Raw genomic sequence first — 21,242 nt, 5'->3', positions numbered from 1 at the left:
AGGCGTGTGGACTTGACTGCAGGAGCGCACAGAGAGCGTGCTCCCCTCCCTGGGGGTCACACTCGGTGAGACACTGCCAAGAAGCTCTCTCCCTTTCCCTCTGTATCTCAGCCAAGGCCACTCTTCTGCTCACCTCCTGTCCCTCACTCTTCTTCCACCTCCAACCCATGTTTGTCTTGAGATGAATTCTGGATGGACCCCAAGAGGGACGGGTACAGGACAGGTTTAACTGTGACAGCCTAAAGATGTTGAAGTGACCCATCCTGGCCCCAGCCCAGCTCTGTCTGAGCCACGGGGTTCGCCTTGTATGTGGACAGGAGCCACATATATAAAACCTATTGCTTTGGGAAAGACCCAGGTGGGGGATGGCAAACAGACTTTATCTTGCAGACATCTTGGATCCATTGATAGTGACTGCCTGAAGCCCTGTGTTAAGAACATGTAAGACTATTCAGCAGGAAGTGTTATGATTGATTAGCAATGTCTGTCATGGGTATGGCAGTAGAAAGAGGCTCTCGTACAACTACCAAATATTTATTGACCCACAACCAATACAGGCTGTTGTTGACTGTTATTTGTTATTATTAACATAAACAGAGCAGCGGCCTTATAAGTTCCTGATTTTAACTTTTACTTTGATCTATATCTCTCTGATTCCCCTCTTAGGAGGTTTTTCTTGATGGTACATTTCTTGATGACACCCCAGGCAATGCCAGGTAAAAAAAATCACCCTGTATTGTTATAATTGAAAAGTTCCCTTCATTTTCACAGGATGGGGCTGGAGTGACACCGGAAAGAACAGCCCCTTATCCAACTATCTACCAGGACAAATAAGTCAATTGTGGCTATTCTCGTCTACGTAGTCATCCTGGGATACACACACTCCATTGTTGCTCGGGGCAGTTCCAGCCCACAGCACCATCTCAACAGTGGCAATTACTCATCCTTTGAGGGTGGGCTTACTTTTTGGAGAAAGGGCAAAGGCACCCCTTGCTGAGATGGGTGAGCAAGTCTGGTGGCCAGGTGGGGTAAGTGGGTAGCGGTGAGGTGTGTTGGGTTTTCTGGTGCAGCCCTCAAGTGCATCCCCCAAACAGTGTTCTAAAAAGTCTGACACAAAGACAGCATGCCTGGAACCAAGGAGGTGACCTACAGTGAAAGCTTGGATTGGGGGGGTAGAGGGTAGGAAGGGTGGGGAGGTGGGTTCCAGCACTTGATTAGCCTGCAGCCCAAATACGGCCCCGACACCAGCCACAGAAGAGGGATTTCTACTGAGTCAACAGCTAGGGTGATGGAAGGTGAGGAAGTGACAGGTCCCCATCTGCCCTTCTCGGGTCTCTGTTTTCTCCTCTAGGAGGTGATAAGGGGAGTTCTTGAAGCTATCTCTAAGATCCAGACCCTGTGGGTCCTGGTATCAAGCATGACCAAAAAAAAGAATACCAGAAAGCTCTAGGGATCAGATTAGGCATCAACACATTTATTGAGACCCACCCTGTGACACAGGCTTGTGCTGCTCTAACAGGAAATTTCCTTACTGACATGCCCCAGTGCCTGGCCAGACAGTTGTGTGATGAGGAGATGATGCAGTAAGAGGGGTCAGGGTTCATATTGGGTGGAGATGGGGCAGCCGTCACAGGCTTTCCATCTGCCGCTGAGGAAACCTCTGAGAGCAGAGGCCCCTTCCAGTTTCCAACTGGGACCAGGGTCCGGAGCTTACACAGGCCTCTCGGGAAGCACCCAACTCCCCTGGGAAATTGTCAGACTTGGCTTCTCAGGACTCACGGGATGACAGGCAGCACTTCTGTCCAATTAGCGATGCTCTGCACCCCTCCCCACAAATTCAAGTGGTCCGTGGACAGACCCATGGGGCGAGGCTCCCATGAGGGGCCTGCCTTGGTCTCTGCCTGCTCTGCCCACTCCCCGACGTCCTCCCTGACAGCAGCCCCTGCCCTGAGAGCTGCTCTCCCCAGCAAGGAAGGACTGTCTTCTGACTGCTCCTCAGTTTCTCCCTGCCCAGTGTCCCCCTCCCTCTTCTCTGGCGCCCCTGTCTCCCAGCTCTAACTTTGGGATGCCCTGGCAGTCCAGCATCGCAGGCAGGGGGGGAGCTGCTTCCAAGCAGCCTGTCTGACCAATCTACGGGCTCTGCCAAACTCGCTCAGGCTCAGGGACCTGCATTTTCTCTGGCCTGGTGGCTTAATTGGTCACTGACCTGAGCCTTGCTGGGCCCTGGCATCTGTGTGTGCCCTGAATCTGGGATCCTCACAGGATCCTGAACTCAGACTGGGTCAACTAGGAATCATTCTAGATCATTCTAGAGCCCCCGACCCCTGGGCTTCCCCTCCTGCTTCTGCTGTCCTTACCTGGCACAGCTCACCTCTGGCACTGACATTCCACCTGCCAATGGTTTTGTCAGGTGTAGGACACAGTAGGAGCGCGGGGTGTGGGGAGAAGGGCAAAGGGCCTGAGGAGACGTGGTCCTTGTTAGTGAGGAACTGAGGCCTAATGAGGTAGACAGAACGTGTGACAATACAGGGACATGCACAGGGGCACAGGGTGACGAGCGCGGCTGCTTAAAATAGGTGTCTGTTTTAAGATCTCACTAGGTTATTTTTAAAATGTTAATCAAGTCTTCTCTGGTAGTTTTGTGTCGGGTTCAAGTTTGTGTTAAGTGACTGGTGAAGGTCCACTGCAGACAAATTAGGAAGAGCAAGGCTTTAGCATCAAGTAACAAAGAGCTTAGTTTAAAAGAAGTTGAAATGATGCTGTTCTAGTTGTAAAAAAACAGTTACAGTGTTTCCTGCGGGCAAACATACCCAGTGGCCTTTTCCTTCTTTCTGGAAATGGCATGATGGAGGCACAGGGGATCTGAGCTCACGCGGGCCACACCCCTGCTACCATGGTTGTCATCTGGGCTGTTTCTGAGCTGAATGGGGGCTCCCTCCCTCCCTGATTCACACCCTTCCCCTCCGGCTCAGGTCTTTCAGATTCCCTGCAGGCCTCGGTGCTGGCCGTGCGGGGAGGGTCCCGGAGCCAGGCGACCACGGGCACTAGTGAGCAGGACACAGGTGAGCCCTGGGAGGAGAAGCGGGCCCAGGTGTGCAGATCGCCCTGCGCAGCCCCCATGCCCCGAAGGATCGCAAACGCCCAGACCACCCTGGGCCCTGCCCCTCCTCCAGCCCTGCTCCCCACCTGCCGGCCCCACTCCAGCGCCTCCGGGAGGGGTGGCGCCAGCGGCTACTCACTGGCGAGGATGACCATGTCCATGCCCCAGAAGATGCTCATGATCCAGCCCACCATGACGATGGCCGTGAGCATCTGGATGAGGGCCGCAGCGATGTTCAGCCAGAAGACGCAGCACACGTGCCTGTCCGGGAGGTCAGTGCGGGCACCACACAGCACGGTGAAGGCCGAGACGAACGTCCCTGTGAGAGGCCGGAGGGGACAGCCTTCTGAGGGCGCTGGGAGACACAGCGGCACGTGTGCTCATCACTAGCCTGGGGCCCAGCGGTTCGCCCTCCGGCAGCTCCGAGAGAGCGGCCTGTGTGGCACCTTCCCGCTCAGACCACCTCTGCTGCCCGTACTGGAGATGCCAATGTACCAGCCTGGAGGAGGCATGGCCTGGGGATGCCAAGGACCCAGCACAGTCCTGGGGCCTCTGGGGGAACACAGATGTCACATGACAATCGGGCCCTGCCATTAAGGAGCAACGGTGCAGCCACTTGCAAGGACAACAGACAGCGGGTGGAAAGGGCACCAACCTCGTGTGGCAAAGATCCTTAGGGCCTAAGAGTTCAGAGGTAGGAGCTGCTGCCACTGAGGTGACACGGAAGCCACCCACAGGGTAAATTCAGGAAATGACCCCCAGCACACACGCTGATTGCGGGTGCCAGCAGAGGGGAGAGAGGCCAGGGCATATCTCCCGGAACCCTTCCCTGAGGGGACGCCCCCAAGCACCGCAGACCTGAAAGGGGAAGCACAGAGAGCCCGAGGTTTACTGAGCAGCCACAAGGCACAGAGCAACGTGGCGGGTGTGTCCACGGTCTTTGCCTCGTCCCAAACGTCCCAGAGCCCTGCGGGTAATATTGCCACATTTACTGACATTCCTCTCCAGCCAGGCTTTTTTCTACACAGGCTCTGAGCCCCTCAGTGACCCTGCAAGGCAGCTGGCCTTCCTTCTATTTGTATGAGTTTCCTATGGCTGTTGTAACAAGTTACCGCAAACTTAGTGGCTTAAAACAACACAATTCTGGAGATACGCAGTCTGCAGTGGGTCCTCAGGGCTGGGTCCTTTCTGGAGGCTCTGGGGGACAGTTGGTTTCCTGGCCTTTTCCCGCTTCTTGAGGCTGCCTGCATTCCTTGGCTCGTGGCTGTGTCATCACAGCCAGGAGCTGCACATCTCTCCTCTCTGACCTCAGCTTCCATCCTTACATCTTCTCTCTCTGACTCTGATCCTTCTGTCTCCCTCTTATAAGGACCCCTGTGATTACATTGGGCCCACCGGATAATCCAGGGTAATTCCCACATTTTAAGATCCTTAACTTAGTCACATCTGCAAAGTCCTTTTTACCATGTAAGGTACCATATTTGCAGGTTCTGGGGACCAGGGTGTGGACATCTTTGGGGGGGGCATCCTTCTGCCCTCCACACTATCTTACATATTGTATTAAGCAGGTGTTTCTGATGCTTTGATATCTGGGGCCTTGCTGACCCTGGAGAGACCCCCTCCCAGAGCTAGCCAAGTCCTAGAGATACTGAATGACTTTCTTACGCAAGCCAACCGATCCAAAGCCCACACCCAAACTCCTCCTTTATGGACTCTCACTCTGGGTCACTCCCCCCTACCCTAATCACCCAGAACCAGGTACCAGACCACTAGGGCAGCCCCTACACCCCAGAGACCACTGAAATGATTCAAACTAGCCAATCCTAAACCTGCTTACCCTGTCTTGCCGTTCCTTCCCATGGATACCACAGTAAAGGCTCCTCCCCACGTTTTCCCCTCACTCCCTCTGCCTCCTAACTGTGCCTTCCTCATTCGCCACCCCCAAAGTGCAGTGTGCCCCCTCCTCTTAGGAACTGTGAGTAACAAACTATCTTTCCTGCAAACTATTATATATAGAATGGATAAACCACAAGGTCCTACTGTAGAGCACAGAAAACTGTATTCAGTATCCTGTGATAAACTATAATGGAAAAGACTATGAAAAAGAACGTATATATGTATAACTGAATCACTTTGCTGTACACCAGAAATTAATACAACATTTGTAAATCAACTATACTTCAATAAAAGAGGAATGTTAAAGAGAAAAGAACTATCTTTTCAGTGGCCATAGTTTCCTGATCTGCTGGCCTCACCATACCTAACTAATAATAAAACCTACATTTTAAAGCACGCACACACACAGAATCAAGAATTGAGTATCTTGTCCAAGGTCACGCTCACAGGTTGGCATTGACCCCACCGCTGTCTGATGCTGATGGCCATGCTCTGTCATCCTGACCTCACAGGTGGAGTGACCTGGGAAAGCAGGTCCAGACGAGAATGCAAGCCACTTGGGAAATCAGCCCGTGATTCTCATGTTCCTACTTCTCATACTTCCTGCTCCTTGAGGAAACTGCTCGGCAGGCAGGGGTCGGGGTGGACGGAGTTGGGGGAGCTTTGATTTCCCTCCCTCTCTGCACCCTGGTTTCTGGCCCTTCTTTGCCCAAACTTGGTGGCTTCTACTGGCTTCCTAATGTGGCCTTTCCCTCAGCCCACACACTTGTGCCTCAGATCCAAGGCCGTCCCCTGAGTCCACCAGGCTGATTTCTGATCCCAACCCTGCCCCGTCCTCCTCCTCATCCGAACAACTGCCACTGCTTGTGAGTGTTTCTGCCTCCTGAGTTACTGAGAACTCCTCTGAGGTCCCAGGTGGCATCCCATCCACCTCTGCCCCCAGCCCAGCACAGTGCCTGGTGAACAGCAGGTGGGATACAGGGACCCAAAGAAATGCAACCAGTGTGAAGTTTATCCTCAGACCACCTGCATCATCACCTGCAGTATTTGTTTAAAATGCAGATGCCTGGGTGTCCATCTGAGAGCTGGATGTCTAAGGTGTGGCCCAGGAATCTGCATTTCTAAGCAAGTTTCTCCTTCCACTCAAATAAAGATAATGCTCACTAAAGTGTAATTACCAAGGGTTCAAGATCAACCAAACAGATTCAAGATCAAGATTCAAGTCTAAACAGCCCCTCTGTGTTCCTGACACAGCACCGGGGGTGGCCCTCTGGGAGATTTGGGGAGGCAAATGCTGTTCTCCCACTCTCACCAAATGGACAGTCTGGTTTTTTTTGGTTTTTTAAAACTTATTTATTTATTTATTTTTGGCTGTGTTGGGTCTTCGTTGCTGCGCACGGGCTTTCTCTAGTTGCAGTGAGTGGGGGTTACTCTTCGTTGCGGTGTGCAGGCTTCTCATTGGGTGGCTTCTCTTGTTGCAGAGCACGGGGTCTAGGCGCACGGGCTTCAGTAATTGTGGCACACGGGCTTAGTTGCTCCACGGCATGTGGCATCTTCCCAGATCAGGGATCAAACCCCTGTCCCCTGCGTCGGCAGGCAGACTCCCAACCACTACGCCACCAGGGAAGACGGACAGTCCGTTTTGTCAGCAAGGTGTTGAGTAGACTGAAAGTGTCTGAGATGATTAAGATAAACGAAGAAAGCAGAGCTGAAAAATGATGGGGACACAAATTCAGGGCTTGGTAGTGGACACAGGAGGAAACAGGACATAGGGACCATTAGAAAGTGTGTGCCACCATTCTTCGCCTCTGCTCATGTATCATGCTGTGGGATATGAGATGAACACAAGCTGACACCATTAAAAAAGAGAACACCACTGAAGTAGAAAGATGGTAGAAGGTGAATGCAAGCATGCGGGGGAAATATTAAGTAAAATTAACACAGATATCATCTACTGCACACCTACAGTGTGCTGCAGCATGCTACCCTCTCCTAACCACACTGCCTCTAATCCTTACGACAGTTGGATAGTGGTTGCCACTTTATAGAAGGGGAAACCAAAGCTCAGAAAGGCTAAGTGACTTGCCCACATAGCAGAGTGCAGATTTAAACCCAGATCTGTCTAGTGTGGAAGCATGAGCTCTTTTCATTCCAGGAGGTTGCATCCTTACATTAAAAATTAAGGAAAATTATGGAAAACAGTATGGCCCTTCCTCAAAAAATTAAAAATAGAGTTACCATATAACCCAGCAATTCCACTTCTGGGTATATACCCAAAAGAACTGAAAGCAGAGTCTCAAAGAGATATTTGTACACCCATGTTCAATGCAGCATTATTCACAATAGCTGAAATGTGGAGGCAACCCAAGTATCTACAGATGGATGAACAGACAAGCAAAATGTGATATATACATACACTGGAATATTATTCATCTTTAAAAAGGAAGGAAGTTCTGACACAGGCTACAACATGGATGAACTTTGAAGATATTATGCTAAGTGAAATAAGCCAGTCACAAAAAGACAAATGTTGTCTGATATCACGTGTATGAGGAACCTAGAGTAGTCAGATCATAGGAAGAGAAAATAGAATGGTGGTTGCCAGGCGCTGGGGGAGGAAGAGATGAGGAGTTATTATTTAATGGGCACAGAGTTTCAGTTTTGCAAGATGAAAGAGTTCTGGAGATGGATGGTAGAGATGGTTGCACAACAATGTGAATGTGCTTAATGCCACTGAACTGTACAATTTTTTTGTTTTTTTAAATTTATGTATTTTATTTATTTATTTTTGGCTGTGTTGGGTCTTTGTTGCTGCGCACAGGCTTTCTCTAGTTGCGGAGAGCGGGGGCTACTCTTTGTTGCGGTGCGGGGGCTTCTCTTGTTGCAGAGCTCGGGCTCTAGGCGTGCGGGCTCAGTAGTTGTGGCACACGGGCTTAGTTGCTCTGCGGCATGTGGGATCTTCCCGGACCAGGGCTCGAACCCGTGTCCCCTGCATTGGCGGGCGGATTCTTAACCACTGCGCCACCAGGGAAGTCCCGTGAATGGATTTATAACATAAAAACATCGTTTTAACCTATTCAACCGGAAATTTAAAAAATGATTTTAGCACCCTTTCATATGAAGAGGTGTTAATTACTATAAATGAGTCTTACCCGCTAAAGAACGAACCCTCTCCAGCAGCGACGGGTTAGTTCTAACTTATTGCATGAGCACCAACCATGAGCCCGTGCTGGGCCCTGGGAATACAGAGTGCAGCAGGAGGTGGGGCTCGGCCGGGTCCCACGCCGGGAGCTCACATTCTGGTGGGGACACTGGGTCGCAAAAGGAACAGTGACGAATCTTGTTTGGTTTATCAGGAAAGGCTTCACAGAAGAGAACATGAAGTGGGGAGAGGTCTGGAAAGCTGACGGGAAACAATCAAGGGGAGGAGGAGGGGAAGAGCATCCCAGAGATGACGCAGTGTGTCCGTCCGGAAGCTCAGAGGGTGGCAGGGGACTTTGAGGGCACAGGGAGCTGAGCATACGGTGTGGCGTTCAGGGCAGGGATGAAAAACGGGGCTGGAGGCGGGCAGGGGTCAGACTGCAGAGGGCCCCGAGGGACTTGCTGTGGGGCCTGGCTTCCTCTTCTAGGCAACACGTGGCCCCGGGAAGGGTTTCAATGGGGAGTCACAGACCAGGGTTTTGACTCCCAAGGGGAGGACGGGGCAGAAGGGGTGAGGCAGAGGCTAGGAGATGAGGTGAGGTGGGCAGGGAGGCATGGCAGCGGGGAGGGGAGAGGGAGAAGGACCCCCAGGAGGGGAGGGGGTCCCAGGGATTGGGAGACCTGCTGCATGTCGGGGAAGGGAGAAGGGGGCACACGTGTGTCTGGGTGTCTGGTTTCCCACACTGTGTGATGAGGGTGGAGCCACGATCTAGGTGTGGAGCCCAGAGAGGGTTGTGCCCATGGGCTGCTGAGCAGAGCCGAGCTGGAGACAGGGGCTGCGGGTAGCGCAAGTCACCAAAGCGAATGAGGTCACCCGGGAGGGCATGGAATTCAAGGAAAGATCACTGAAAGACCCAGGGGGATATTAAGACCACAAAGGGGACAGAGCGGGGCCGATCCGAGAGGTGAGGGACAGTGTCCCAGAAACAGAGGAGTCTCAGGGAAGAGAAACTGGTGGACAGGGTCACTTACCACAGAGATGGAGAAGGGACAGGTGGGTCCCGGGTCTGATTAGGTCACGAGCAGCCTCAGAGGGGGGCTGAGAGGATGATGAGGAGGGATCAGGATGTCAGAGGTTTGAGGGGAGAATGAAGTGAGGATTTCAGAACACAGGCGAGGACCATTCTCTCAAAAGTACTTGGGAGAAACTTCAGCTTGTCTGTCTGCTGAGGAGAAGCCGCCAGAGAGGGGAGAAGGTGAGGACATGACCAGATAGAGGGTAAGTGGGTGGCAAGGTTCTCGACAAGGTGAGAAGGTGAGGGGTGAGGGGGGGTCTACAGCAGATTTCCCAAAGCGGTTTGCGCATTAGAATTCTCCAACTGAGGTTCATGCAAATGCAGGTTGCAGAGCTGCACCCCCAGACCACCAAAGGCACAGTGACGCATCCAGGGATGGGTCCAGGGATTGCTTGTTTGAAAGGATGAAAGAAACAGTCCCCCAGCTGATTCTAACTCACAGTCAGGTTTGAGAATCCTTCTCCGAGGGGCGGAGAGACTGGCCTCCTGGATACAGAACCGGAAAACCACAGAACCTTGTAGGAAATTAGTCCGTGATTCCGGCCTTTCACTCTGTCCCACAGCGTCCGCCACGTGACCTGGCACTGAGTCAGGGAGATTACCCTCTGCAGCAGAGGCAGGGGCCTGGCCATAATGCTTCTGGGGCTGTCGAGGCCCGGCCAACACTAACTGGCACAAAGGAAAAGGATGGTAATGAACTGAACTGTCAACCACCAAAATCAGTGTGCTATAAGACACTTGCAACTTAGGCATGGACATGTGCTTTGCGTGTCCTACAGGATCCTGAGGGAGAGAGGAGGGTGGGAGAAGCCTGAGGAGGACTCCACCCTCACCGCACAGAGATTTACAGCAAAGACCCCCAAGGACTTTGCAGCCATAGCCCTCTCTGGCCACCGTGGCTCTGCCGAGGTCACTGGCTTCCCCGAGGAGCTCAGGGCTCAGGCTCCACGCACAGGCAGTGGGGAGGGGAAAGCATCCCTCCACTTCCATCCTGGATATCCCAAAGGGTCCTGGGGGAGGGCTCCTGGTTCCCCCCCCCCTTCTGTCAGGCGCCAGAAGAGAAGCAGCGCAAAGTGGGCTGGCGGTCTCCCGTCAGGAGAGGGGCTAGTTCTGCTCCATAGGATGGAGCCTGGGGGCTGAAATCGTCCTTCATGAGCCCCGTCAGGTTCAGCTTGTCAGATGACTCACGTGGGAGAAGTAGAAGGTTCTGGGCTCGAGGGGGTGTCTCAAGGCCTCTTGAACTCAGGGGGAGAAGGGCAGAGCTGTCCTCTGAAGAAGCTGCTCCCCAGAAAATGCGCTCCCCTGGGACAGAGACCAGTAAGTCCAGTTGGATCCCAGCCATCACCAGAAGCTGGCTCTGCGGTCATTAAGATGTGCTACTCGTCAGCCGCTGAGACTTACACCTGGACCCCCTCCATCATTCCTCCAGGGAGGGTTGGTTGAGCACAGCTCTCTTACCAGCACAACCTTGAATGTGAGCTTCGGGGGATGGGAAGGAAATGTAAGGGAAGGCTTGGCCCGGACTTCACAGCCGATTTGGAAGGAAAAGCCACACCATACAAAACACGTCCCACTGCTGACTGTGTGTTCCAGTTCACAGCCAGAATAAGATAAATGGGAGATCACGTTCAGGGTCAAACTCAGCCTATGAAATTTCAATTCTCAAACCTGGATGTGGGGGCATAAGAAGCAATGGAGATTGTGCTAAAAATATACCTTCCTGGGCTACACCAACCTGAGATTGTAATTCAGTGTGTCTGGTCATCATCTTTTCATCGTTGTGCAATCATTTCAATGGGAAATGGAAAAGAAAAGGAAAAAGAAGAGACTACAAGTTCACAAATGATTCTGGACAAAAGCCCTAGGAAGACAGAATCAGGATAGTTTAAAAGTGCCCGTGACAGCCACTATGGAGAACAGTATGGAGGTTACTTAAAAAAATAAAAATAGAACTAACATATGACCCAGCAATCCCACTACTGGGCACATACCCAGAGAAAATCATAATTCAAAAAGACACATGCACCCCAATGTTCATTGCAGCACTATTTACAATGGCCAGGACATGGAAGCAACCTAAATGTCCATCAACAGAGGAATGGCTAAAGAAGATGTGGTACATATATACAATGGAATATTACTCAGCCATAAAAAGGAATGAAATTGGGTCATTTTTAGAGACGTGGATGGATCTAGAGACTGTCATACAGAGTGAAGTAAGTCAGAAAGAGAAAAACAGATGTTGTATATTAATACATATATGTGGAATCGAGAATAAATGGTATAGATGATCTTATTTGCAAAGCAGAAATAGACACACAGATGTAGAGAACAAACGTATGGACACCAACGGGGGCAAGGGGAGGGGGTGGGATGAATTGGGAGATTGGGATTGACATATATACACTACTGACGCTTCTTATAAAATAGATAACCAATGAGAACCTACTGTAGAGCTCAGGGAACTCTACTCAATGCTCTGTGGTACCTAAATGGGAAGGAAATCCAAAAAAGAGGGGATATATGTATACGTATAGCTGATGCACTTTGCTGTACAGTGGAAACTAACACAACATTGCAAAGCAATACTCCAATAAAAATTATACTCCAGTAAAAATTTTTATACTCCAGTAAAAATTAATTAAAAATAAAATAAAAGTGCCTGTGGCCTAAGTAAGCCAAGGTCGGTCTGCAGAAGATAAGGTCTTGGTCCTGGATGGGGCTCTGCATGCTCCTTCTGTCATCCCGGCTCCTGTGGTTCTGATTTCTTAACAGACGGGGCAGAAAGGGGAGAGGCTTTTGGACACTGTGTGTTCACATGTGCTTGTGGGAAGGCACTGTCTGTTTTTTCAGCTTGATAACTCGAACAGAGTCTGTGCTAGGCGGGCAAGGAAGGCACGCCAGACCACTGCGAGTGGGACCTCGTGCGTCTCAGAGAACGAAGGGTATCGCTGTGAGCCAAAGGACAGGCAGCCCAAGGTCCAAGGCTGTGGAGGTCTGTGAGGACGACTGTGTCCTCATCCAGAAAGTGTTTTGTAGACCCAACACCATGCTTCTCATGTCCTGGCCAGCAAGGAACTTGCAAGAGGAGACAAATTATAAAACCAAGAGAGAACAGTGCAGGCAAAACATGGACAGTTCTAGTATTTTCATCATCCTGACCACCCTCAACGTCTTCAAAACAAATCTGCCTTGTTTCTTCAAAACAAAGCTAACTGCATTCCTCAAGAACAAAACAAAAAGGCCACATACTTAATGGGAGAAGATATTTGCAAATGATATATCCGACATGGGGTTAACATCCAAAATATACAAAGAACTCATACAATTCTACATCAAAACAACAACAACAAAAAGAACACAACCCGATTTAAGATTGCACAGAGAAACTGCATAGACATTTTTCCAAAGAAGATACACAGATGACAATTTTCCAAAGAAGACATACAGATGACACATGAAAAGTTGCTCAACATCAATAGTCCTCAGGGAAACGCAAATCAAAGCCACAGTGAGATACCACCTCACATCTGTCAGAATGGCCATCAATAAAAGGCAACAAATAACAAGTGTGGGCGAGGATGTGGAGAGAAGGAAACCCTCATGCACTATTGGTGGGAATGTAAATGCAGCCACTGTGAAAAACAGTATGGAGGTTCCTCAAAAAATTAAAAACAGAACTACCATACGATCCAGCAATCCCACTTCTGGGTATTTATCTGAAGAAAACGAAACACTAATTTGAAAAGGTATATGCTATGTTCATTGCAGCATTATTTTCAGTAGCCAAGGTAGAGAAGCAACCTGTGTCCATCAATAGATAAAAGGATAAAGAAGATGTGGTACGTGTATATATATATATATATATATATATATATATACACAGTGGAATACTACTCAGCTATAAAAAAATAATGAAGTTTGCCATTTGCAACAACACGGATAAACCTAGAGGGAATTATGCTAAGTGAAATAAGTCAGACAGAGAAAGACAAATACCGTATGATTTCACTTATATGTAGAATCTAAAAAAAACCCAAAACAAATGAACAAACATAACAAAACAGAAACAGAGTCATAAACACATAAAACAGAGTCTGGTGGTTGCCAGAGGGGAAGGGGTGGGAGAGGAAAGAAATAGGCGAGGGAGATTAAGAGTTACAAACTTCCAGTTACAAAATAAATGAGTCATGGGTATGAAATGTACAGTGGGTAATACAGTCGATAATTATGTAATATCTTTGTATGGTGACAGATGGTAACTAGACTTATCATGATGATCATTTTGAAAGGTACAGAAATATCGAATCACTACGTGGTGTAACAGTAACTAAAATAGTGGCATAGTACTATTATATTTCAAAAACAAATAAACAAACACAGTTGCAGAAAAAGAGATCAGATTTGTGGTTACCAGAGTCAGGGGATATGGGGAAGGGCAACTGGATGAAGGGGGTCAAAATGTACCAACTTGAGGTTAGTTATAAGATAAATCAGTACTATTTATGTAATGTACAACATGATAAATATGATAAACACTGCTCTATGTTATATATGAAAGCTGTTAAGAGAGTAAATCCTAAGAGTTCTCATCACAAGGGAAACATTTTTTTCTATTTCTTTAATTTTGTATCTACATGAGATGACGGATGATCACCAAACCTACCGAGGCGATCATTTTATGATGTGTGTAAGTCAAACCATTATGCTGTACACCTTAAACTTATATAGTACCGTATGTCAATTATATCTCAATAAAACTGGAATAAAAATATATTAAAAAAGTCTGCTAGTGTCTTTGCCCCATAGATCCTGGACCAGTGGCAAAAGGGTTTGTGAACTGTTCTCTCCATTCCAAATAGCTCAAAGATCCCTAATGAGGTGGCAGCCCCCCATCAGAAGGCAGCTTAGAAGTGTTTGGTTGGAAGCTCATCATTTTAGTGCAGTAACTGGGGTTCTCTCCTGCTGTTAGCATCTCCTAGGGGCCGTTCTATCCACCTCTGATCAATTAGAGACAAGAAAGTGAATTTATTACAACTTAAACCTTTCCGAGCATCAGTTTCATGGAAGAAAAATAATGAAGGGTGGACAGATGGGCCTTCTGTGCCCCCAGTAAAGAGAAGGTGTAAGGTACCCGGGACCGCTTCAGCATTAGCCCCAGGTGCTACCCCACACCCAGTGCCCCCTCTCCTCTCCCCTCTCCTTAGTCGGAAAGTACCAGCTCGGAGTACCCTCTCTGTATTCCTCCCTGGCCCTCAGGCAAATGCTGAGGAGTCACATGGGGACCCGAGGATTGAGGAGCTCAGAGAAAGGCAGCCAGGAAGAAGCCTTCAGATGGATAAGGGGGGTTGCAAGGGAGACCTCGGCAGGTAACAGTCCTGGGTCGAGACCACAGCCATGAAGGGGCCTTAGATTTTCCAACTGAAAAGGCTCCGTGGCTTAAAGGAAGGAGGACAGGGAGCCCCTCTGGCTGCCACTAATAAATCTGTCATCCTTCCTTGGAGGGCAGAGAAAATGAGACCAGCTCCCTCCTCCGTCCCTCTTACTGCCTCCACCGTGACATGAGGCTGATTATCCCGCGGAGGGGCAGGTTGACTGGAGCTGATAATTAATTTTAATGGCACTGGGCATTGCATCAGCTTCCCTGTGGTTGTGAGCACATCTCCTCTGCCGTCAGCCTCCCTTGCCACATCCTTGACGCGCTCCAATATGTGCCCCCAGCCCTAGATGAGCTGCAGGACAGAACTGGACACCTTAGGTCTCTCGGGGGCCCCAGAGAGGCCCCAAGATCTCCCCGGGATCTTAAGCCTGAGCAGAAATGTAACCACGTGGAATTTCTCAGTTCCCCAGTTCTGAGCCTTGTCAGGACAGATTCTGGCTTAAACGGCAGAGGGTAAACTGAGGAAGTGGGGATAGGACCAGGAGGGCGGCTATGTAATGACCAGGGCTAGGAGTGTCCCGGCCCTCAAGAATCTCACAGGATGGTGAGAGAGAAGAAGCCACGGAACACAACTTGTGTGGTCAGTCCTGGGGGACAGGGCAGAGGCAGGGTGACCCCACGTTACAAAGGGGGACTCTGGCGTCAGAATTCCGGCTGCCCCCCCAGAAGCCTAGACAAGTGACCTAACCTCTCTAGACCTCAGTTTCCCCATCTAGGAAGTTAAGGTAATGATAGTAGCCTGCCTCATAGGGATGTGAGGACTGAATTCGTGCATGTAAAGTACTTGGAACACCCTCATGGGAGCAAGGGGAGGGCCCTCACCCCGACCAGAGAGACCCAGAGTCTTCCCCAGGAGGCAATGTTGGAGCAGAATCCTGAAGAATAAGGAGTTATTCTCAGTGAACATGAGTGAAACTGAAGATCTCCACGAATCCTGCTCTCCTAGCGGCTTGTAGCCAATGGGACTACTCTTCACTCCACCTTAAAACAAAGTTTACTACAATTGCCGAGTTCACTATGTCAGCCTCATGGAGCCGGAGGCTCGGTATGCATCATGTGCCACGGTACCATGCAGCCAGTAAAAATTATAGTTACGATAACTACGCAGCAAGCCAGGCCAGTGCTTTAAGTGAAATTACAAAAATAGTATGTATACTGTGCAGAGGACTATTTAAAAAATATTTACGCTGTGGACAAGGATTGGAGTGTATCAAAGCAAAATGAGAACTGTTTTGCCATGGCAGAATTAGAGGTAGCTTTTTCTCTCTGTTCAAAAACAAATTCTCTTTTCAGCTAAAAAAAGTTTCAGGCACCTGTCAAGATCCAACTCTGCTGTCCACCAAACAGCATCTTACTGGTGACAGAGAAAACCATGTGGCAGTCAAGCAAACTAGGGGGCAGATGGCATGCAGACACCTGACACAGAAAATAAATGATGCCATGTGACCACGTAAGGGCTGTGACAAAATCCCCTGAACTTCCAGGAACACCTCTGGAATGCAGCCCCCAATCCTAGGGCGTCTTTCCCACTTAGGCAGGCAAAGCCAGGCTATCAAGCTAAATGGGAGGCTTGGGCTCACCTGCTGGAGGTGGGATGAGAGGGAGGATGCTCCAGGTTGCTGTTTGGAAGCCAGGAAAGGACTCCAGTCCCAAGAGACCTGGAGGAGCCATGGTGGATTCATTTAGGAGGCTACACGACAACAAGAGCAGAAAAGGAGGTGGCTGGGCTGAGCTGGTACCCCAGCCTGCCGGAGGACTGGGGAGGAAGGAGGGAGGGCGGCAGGAGGCCTGTGTGGGGCTCGTGCTCAGATGCTCCCTGTCTGGCTGGGGACTCCTTGCTAGCCCAGCAGACACACCTGCTCCTTCCTGGAGCCGTGCCCTGCAGGGTGGCCCATGTGTGTGCTTCCGTGACAGGGACAACTTCCTGCTGGGGCTCCTGGGACTAGACTCAGGTTGGCTCTCTCCAAGCAGGGCTGATGTTGCACCACGTTGGCACAGGAGCATGCCACGCTGGCAGAGAGGGGTTGTCAGCTGTGGTCTTTATTTTGGAAGTAAGCAACTCAAACAGGCTCAAACGACACAGGGATTTGTTGGTTCACATAATTGGAAAAGTCCAGGAAGGCGGTGTGGGGCAGTGGTTAGGCATGTAGGCTCGAGGGTCAGACTGCTGAGTGTGATTCCTGACTATCATTTACTGGCTGTGGGAACGTGGGCAAATTACTCTGCTTCTGGAGGCCTGTCTCCTCATCAAAAATTTGTAGACCTATTTCCTCATCTGTAAAGTAGGAGTTAAAATAGTACCCTTATCCAGGGCTCTTTGTAAGGCTTAAAAGAGATTACACATTTAAAGTGCTTGGAACATACTAAGTCCTTAACTGCTGTATGCTGTCTTACTATTAATAAGAATTCAGGATTGGTTTGATTCCATGACTCAGTGATTCAACAGGGACCCAACATCTTCCATCTCTGCTGTGTCTTCCATGGTATCAACTGTATCACAAGACCAACTTCCCTCATGGTGAAAAAATGGTTGCAGCAATTCCAGTTTTCACATCTACATACCACTTGTCCAGAGAAGACAGAACATTTCTGTCCCAGTGTTCCAAGCAGGAGTCCTGAGATCTACCTAGATCGGACTGTGTAGGTCACATACCCACCCTAGAACCAACGATTTGGCAAAGAAAGTGGAAGGTACTTACTGGCTTAAGCAATTGGGCCCACCCCTGGAGATAGAAATAGGGTCAGATTTCCCTACAACGCCCAGATTGCGTGAAGGAGGTGTCAATTCCTGAGTGAAAATCTTAGTTTGTGGGGGGGAAGTGAGAAGAGGGTAAAATGAGGCTGGTAAGTGGTCTGTGATGTTTGCTAACAGAAGAAAAATGTGTTACAAAATCCAGCAGAGAAATGACGCATTGGACCATCATTTTCTAAATGGAGGTGTGGTGATTTTAAAAGATCGCCCCAAATTCTTTGACACTCTTCCATCAAGAGGTGGGGTCTAAATTCCTTCCTCTTAAACTGTGCTCTGTGGCTGGCCAGCAGGATATAAGAGAAGTAACACTGTGCTAGTTTCCCAGGTCAGGCCATAACAAACTGGTGCTTCCACTTCCTGAATCTCTACCTTCGCACTCTTACACCCAGCGTGCATGCTGTAAGGAAACCCAAACCAGCCTCCTCAAGAAGCCACGTGGAGAGGTGTGTAGGTGTCCAGCCAACAGCCCAGGTGAGATCTCAGCTGATGGCCAGAATCAGCCACCAGACATGTGAGTGAAGATGCTTCCAGATAAGTCCAGTCCCCAGCCATCAGGTCACCTTGGTCTTTGAGTCTTTGCAGCTGAAGCTCCAGACATCATGGAGCAAAGATAAAATATCCTCAGTGTGTCCTGTCCAAACTCCTGACCCACAGAACTGATGAGCCTGCCGCAAGGCTTTCCTCACACCACTAAATTTGGGGGAGTTTTGCTGGACAGCAATAGATCATTGGAACAGGGGTGTCACTGAGCAACATGTCAGTGGTGGGGAAGGAAGGGTAGCAGGAAGTGGGCCAGGCTGTTTGGTTCTTACAGCACTCATTTACCACCTGACTCCAATCCCAGAGGGCCAGTTCTGCTTGCCCCCTGGGCACTGGGTGCCTACTGCCATCCTCCACGCCGAGCTAGCACAGCCGCCGACAGTCAGGGATTCAGGTAGGACAACACCACACTGGAAAAGTGTTAATAGAAGTGCTCAATACTGTCAAAACACAGGGCTGCTGGCCACCTATGGTATGACCTTTGACCCACACAACTGGAGACGGCTGCCGGGGACAAGAGAGGCTCATTTGCCCTGTAGCTGGGCCACTCTGACTTCTGTGTCTCCTGGACAGTGAACTGATGCCCTCGCCTCCCCCTCCAACCCCCCACTCCATCAGGAGTACTACAGTGGACCCCGCGGCTATGGAGAAAGAGAGAGGAAGGGGCCAGTGAGGAGGGGCTCCCTGAGGACCGTGCCAGGTGGACAGGGACAGACTAATAATTCACTGAGAAGGAAGAAGAGAGAACTGCTTCGACTGTCCTTTCTGCCAGATACGTGTGCTTGATGTCTACAGAAAGGTCCTTTCCCGACCTGCCAACGGCCACGTGTATAACCGTCATTATGATTCTGATTATGGATCTATAATGTATCGAGCATTCGTTAGAGGTTAACATTTTACTATATTACCTCACCCAGTTCCCACAACAAGCCACGTCTTTATCCTCATTTAACAGACAAGACCTGGAATAAAAGGTGCATTAACCAACTGTAGTCAATTGCAGAAGTGGCCCCAATTCTCTAACCCCTGTACCCACGTCCTTCGCCATGTGACTCAGCACCTCCTCCCATGAAAAGAATCTGTTTCCCCACCCTTTGAACCCAGACTGGCCTTGTGACTTTCACGGGCCGATACATGTGCTAGAAGTGGCATCGTGCCAGTTCTGGGCCGAGGCCACAGGACAACGTGTTCCTTCACCTGCTCTCGCGGAGCTCCGGCCAGCCGCCATGTGAACAAGTCTAGCCTGTCCGCTGGGGGATGAGGCCACATGGAGGAGACTCCAGCCCCCCGGCCATCCTGGCTGAGAACCACGCCCAGCCCTCCTGAGCCAAGCCCACATCGCAACCCACGGACTGAGTAAATGGCTGCTGTTTTAAGCCACTACATCTTGGGGAGGTTTGCTATGCAGCAAAAGCCAACTAAACACCAACTGTGCCTGTTTTCAGAACCCAGTGGCTGCCAGGAAAGGGGAACGAGAGGCCGGAAGACTGGAGGTCCTCAGCTCCATCAAGAGAACAGGAGGGAGGGGTGGACTCAGGCTTTGGCTGCAGAACCTATCCTGGGACCTGAGAAAGCCTTTTCAGAAAACAGGAGCCAAACAAAATTGGTCTGGCTCCCCATGGATTGCCCTCTAGAGGGACCACCTCTGGGGCAGCATGTACTTGCTGATTTCTTAAAGGGGCCAAGAGAAGAATGGATTTGATAAACCTACTTATTTCAGGAAAGGACCAAGAATTAAAACCAGCTGTCCTGATGGAGGCCTTCCCTCAGGTCTGGGAGGCTGGGACCTGATCCCTATAGGACAGGGGCTGCACAGCTGTCCCAGCTCCAGCCTCGGTATTGGTGGAGCTGAGGCAGCACCCCTGGGACCATGCTTCCAAGAGGAGGCTGGGAACTTCCACCGTGGCTGCAGGGTGACTCAGCCGAGGGGCCCACAGGGGAGGGACGCGGAAGCTGTGATGCTCAATGGGGCAGATACACGAGTGGGGAGAGAGGGGAGGGCAGAAGCTGGGTGGTCTTCAGTTGGAAATGGAAAAAAAGAAGATTTCAGTGGAATCCCAGTTGCGAAGGGGACATCTATATTACTACCCAAGGAGACTGGCCATGGTCAGTCCAGAGAATGGCTCTGCCCGAGCCATTGCAGCTTCTCGGTGACCCGAGGGCGCCAGGCTGGGCTCAGGAGGGAACTCACTAACGGGTGGTAAGTCTCCCAGCACCAGCTCCTCCCCGAGTGCCCGGCCTCCTACCCACCAGCCACCTCTTCTCAGCCGATTTTGCTAGTTTCCTATTCTTCTCCCCGCCCACAAGCTGGCTGTCCGTCCGTCCGCCCCCACCATCTTCTCCGCTTACACTCCCTCCCGCTGTACAACCCACCTGAACACTCCAGCTCGGAGCCCAGGTGGTGCCACAAGCAGCCCACGCTCCGCCCGGGCACCACGGACCTCCGATCACCGCTTTGTACTATTTGCAGGTAGATCGCTCACCACGGTGCAAGGCCTTCGAGGGCCCTGGCCTTGCCTGGTCCACCTTTGAGGCCCTTACATTGCCTAGAAGCATAACTGGCACATAGAAGGTCCTCAAGTATCTAACGAATCTGAATGGAGCACAGTGAGGACAAGTCCTGGCTGGAGAGCGGCCCCAAGAAGTTACACTCTGCCCCCCACGCAAGCTACAAGCCCTTCGAGGGGTGCAGCCAAAAGGTAAGAAACCCAGCCTACTTGGGTCTGAGCCCTGGCTCTGCCCCTTACCACCTGGGTGACCTTGGACAAGTCACTTAACCTCTCTGGGCCTCAGTTTCCTCATCTGAGAATGAGAGCAATAATCTCTACTGCTCTGTGTCGTCATCGACATTATAGGAGGTGTCTGCTGCTTAGGACAGTACAGGGCGCCCAATAAGTGCGATGGAAGTGTGTGCTTTAACTACTAGAACGCTAGAAAGAGGGTTTGCATTTTACTCCCCTTTATCTTCCAGGCACTGGTGCGATGCCTGGCACGTGGCAGGCCTTTAGTAAGGGTTTATTAAATGAATAGATCTCCACAGAGGCATCGGCTAAGGCCTGAAGATCTGTGTGTCTACAGAACTGGGCAAGATGTGTTTGTGGGTTTCTACATCTCCACTGGGTTCCCATCCCACACCCTGACCCGCTTCTGTGGTCGGCACACAGCTCACATTAAAGCAGTGCCCTCGCGGGACCATCAAACCAAGGAGACGGATCTGCTCTTCCTGGTCCCTGCAGATGAGAGATGGCCTGAGGTCCTGGGAAGACAAACCGACTGCCTGAACATGCTCCAAACCCT

General features: G+C 50.4%; 1 protein-coding gene across 4 annotated transcripts in view; it reads right to left on the bottom strand.

Moving 5' to 3' along the window:
• The window catches only part of STUM (stum, mechanosensory transduction mediator homolog), a 63,970-nt gene that overhangs the window by 5,402 nt on the left and 37,326 nt on the right, over window positions 1–21,242 (bottom strand). For 2 of the 4 annotated variants that reach the window (XM_082428122.1, XM_082428123.1), the window contains one exon: window positions 3,240–3,419. The exons of 1 other annotated variant lie outside the window; for it this stretch is intronic. In XM_082428122.1, coding sequence (XP_082284248.1) covers window positions 3,240–3,419 — 180 coding nt within the window. Of the gene's footprint in view, window positions 1–3,239; window positions 3,420–11,819; window positions 12,292–21,242 lie in introns of those variants that run through there. One more of the 4 variants, XR_014254409.1, reaches the window with a different exon arrangement.

This window comes from Balaenoptera physalus (assembly GCF_965194825.1).
Source record: "Balaenoptera physalus genome assembly, chromosome: 1".
NCBI classification, from domain to species: domain Eukaryota; kingdom Metazoa; phylum Chordata; class Mammalia; order Artiodactyla; family Balaenopteridae; genus Balaenoptera; species Balaenoptera physalus.
Note: the sequence above shows the minus strand (reverse complement) of the source record. Positions and strands in the feature narration are given on the sequence as shown.